This window comes from Impatiens glandulifera, chromosome 2, assembly GCF_907164915.1.
Source record: "Impatiens glandulifera chromosome 2, dImpGla2.1, whole genome shotgun sequence".
NCBI classification, from domain to species: domain Eukaryota; kingdom Viridiplantae; phylum Streptophyta; class Magnoliopsida; order Ericales; family Balsaminaceae; genus Impatiens; species Impatiens glandulifera.
Genome location: NC_061863.1, coordinates 38468665 through 38471990, shown reverse-complemented (window position 1 = coordinate 38471990; position 3326 = coordinate 38468665). Strand labels below are relative to the sequence as shown.

Genomic DNA, 3326 nt, shown 5'->3' with positions numbered 1-3326 from the left:
GTTGATGCAAATAGAAGCATGTAGAGTATAACGATTTTGTCATAATCTCTAGTCTTAATAATATATTCCTTCTTAGTGTTTGAAAATATTCTATTTTCCTATCATATTCACTGCATAGATGTTCAAAAAGTATTGTAAAGACATCTTATTATCCTATTTTTAATGTGAAACTATGTTTCTTTAGGGTAAAATTAGTATTAGAATTTGGCGGTTCAATTTTAATTTTCATACTTGTTTAAATAAAGAATTAGAATTAATTAACATTTTGAATTTAGCAAAAATCTGTTACAGTTGATTTACTACAACTTAAAACGTTCAAAATTAGATCTATCTATAAATATTATAAATCAATATTGTTTTTTTAAGTTATATTTTATCTCTACTTACATTGTCAAATTTTGATCCTTTTATTTTGTTGGGATATTGTAGAATAATGATTATGGTCAATAATTGAGCTTCATATTGAAGAATCGAAAGTATTAACCTTTAAAATGATGGAATTCGGGGAGTCTTCTCGTAGGAAAAGTCGTAGAAATAAGTTGATCATATGTTCGTCTAATGAAATGTTACCTAAGATATGGGAAAAATTCCCGGAAGACCTCTTTGAAGTCGTTGGGGCGAGACTCCCAACATCTACCTTCTTTCGTTTCCTTTGTGTTAGTAGAAAATGGAACTCCATGTTGACTTCTCATTCGTTTCGGGACCAATATGCTCAAATTCCCATCTCCCAACCTTGGTTCTACACCATCACCCACGACAATGTAAACACCGCAGCCATTTATGACCCCTCCTCGAATAAATGGCACCATCAAAAAGTTCATTCTTTCTTAGAGAAGTTGGTTATCTACCCTCTAACTTCTATCAGTGGTATAATTTGTTTTGTCAATATTCATCATACCCGTTTTTTTGTGGGTAACCCGCTTACTCAGACATTCAAGGAGCTTCCAGCTTGTTCAAGCATGGATTGGTCTCAAGTAGCCGTTGGAATGTGCATGAATGGAAAATCCACAATCGAGGGCTATAAGATCCTCTTCTTAGGTTGTAATGGCCAATACATAATTTTTGACTCCAACAAGAATAAATGGTATGAATCAAAAGTTATTCCAACGAGCATAAGGTTGCCGTATATTTTGAACTTGCGCTCGCAGGCTATCTCCGTGGATGGTTGTCTTTACTTTATGTCTTCATATCCAAACGGTATGGTCTGCTACAATACGTTGTCTGGAATTTGGAATCATTTCTCAATCCTGATTCTACATGATATGATTTCTGGCCGATTTCTCGTAGAATGTGGGGGACAAATCATGTTCGTTTGTGTGATGATAAAATCGTGTGTTTCTATTTGCATTTGGGAGTTTGAAAAAACAACATTATTATGGAAGTACTTCGACAAAATGCCACGTGAGTTGTGCTTGAAATTGTACAAGAAGGGCGCAAATATGATTTGTGTAGGTAATAAAGATATGATCTTTTTGTGCTTTAGTTCTGAAAAATTGTTCATGTTAGTAACATATGATGTTGTGAAGAAAGAATGGTTTAAAGCTCCAAGATCTTTACTTCCCCGAGGAATGGCGTATCAAAGGTTTCGACATAAAATCGCATTTTATCCCTGCATTACTGCAACACCTTAGCTTATTGCATTGTATCCATGTATTACTACTGCATTACTGCAACACCTTAGCTTATTGCATTTTATCCATGTATTACTAAGACACTTTAGATTATCACATTTTATTTATGCATTATTGCAACACATTAACTTAGTATTAACTATCTTTATTTTATTGATAATGAATTTTGTTCCTTAATCTAAGTTATTTTAAATTGGTATTATTATTATAATACATTTTTTTATTGAGCTTCATTTTATTAGTATTTATTTAAAATTTTCATTTAAATAATATTATTTTTTTAAAAACAGTTAATAACATTTTATTAAAAATTTCAAAAGTGAGAGAGTTCATAATCATAACTAGACAGACCCTAACTAACTATTAGAAAACACATCATTATTTAAGTATCATTATTTAAGTATGATATTATTATTTTATTTACTTTTCAAATTTCATTCGCACAACAATTTTACATTCATACAATTATTGAAATATATTTTGTTTTTCTAAAATTTTCAATAAATTTAAAATTTTAATAATTATTTAAAGTTTATCAACTCGAGACCAATCATTTGGATATTTTTTTTAATTTTAATCTTTTCCAAATTTGAAAATATTGTGAAATAGTAATATTTTTCAAAATTTAACTAAGACTTATTATGAACTTATGATTTTAAGTGAGCTAAAAAATCAATTAGAACAATTATTAACCGACCAAACCGAGTTTTGTTCGGACGGTTCATAATTTTCTGTATCGAGTCTATATGGTTCGATTGGTGATTTAGATAATAAAAAATGACAATTTACATCATCATATATATTCATATATACGTATTTTGATAATTTTTCTAATTATTATCTTTAGCTTAGTGGTAAATGAGAGACATAATGTATTTATTTATTTTTTAAAATAAATTAATTGTCATTAATTTAAATGAAGAGTTACATATAAAATATTAATTTGCAAAATAACATTAACTAAATCAAAACCACTAAATGAGAATTTGGATATTAAATAATATAAATGTTTGCAAAACTTAAAATTCTAATAAAGAAAGATTAAACAATCTTGTACTTTTTTCAAGATGACTCAAAAGATTCATATAAATCAGTGGTTAAGTAGAGTAAATCGAATAAACTAATCTAATGGTGTCATCAGGATATCTAAATGATATTTTGATAGGTAGTAAAAATTGTCTTTGACTGAGGGTAAATTTAACGTCAAAAAAATGGACGACATCTTAAAACATATTTTTTACTCTAATAGTTTTCTCCCCATAACTTATCTTTCTCTTGAATCCTGAGTGGATAAGGAATCAAAATGGTAGGCTAAACTAAATTTTGACTTAATATTTATTTCATTAAATCTCGTGGCTTAACTTCCTCTCAAATCTTGTAAAATAAAACGAGATAACAACTTTTTTGGAAGTCGTCTCATTTAAAGTGAGGTGAAGAACCAAAAATATGATTTAAATGTGTTTAATAGACCAACATTAACTTCTTAGAGTTGCCACACAATTGTTTCTTTAAAAATTGCGAGAAGAAAATATTTTGCGTTCTCAAAAGCGAATAAAAAAGATTATGATCAAGGTTCGGTACTTGGTCAAACGTGAGAAAGAACACCATCGATAGGCATCACGTGTCCATCAAATGATGGTGTCTACTAAAAACTCTTGGATAATTTATGTTAGATTAAGTTCTACTATCCTCCTT

At 29.0% G+C, this 3326-nt stretch overlaps 1 protein-coding gene across 1 annotated transcript; it reads left to right on the top strand.

Annotated features, from left to right (window-relative positions):
* Window positions 1-494: 494 nt before the first annotated feature.
* Window positions 495-1631, top strand: LOC124924638 (F-box only protein 6-like). The gene has a single exon (XM_047464650.1). It carries the CDS (start codon window positions 495-497, stop codon window positions 1629-1631), a length of 1137 nt encoding a protein of 378 aa, XP_047320606.1.
* Window positions 1632-3326: the final 1695 nt, after the last annotated feature.

Excerpts from the sequence above, each read along its gene's own strand:
- LOC124924638 (XM_047464650.1), top strand. The coding sequence starts at position 495 with ATGGAATTCGGGGAGTCTTCTCGTAGGAAAAGTCGTAGAAATAAGTTG.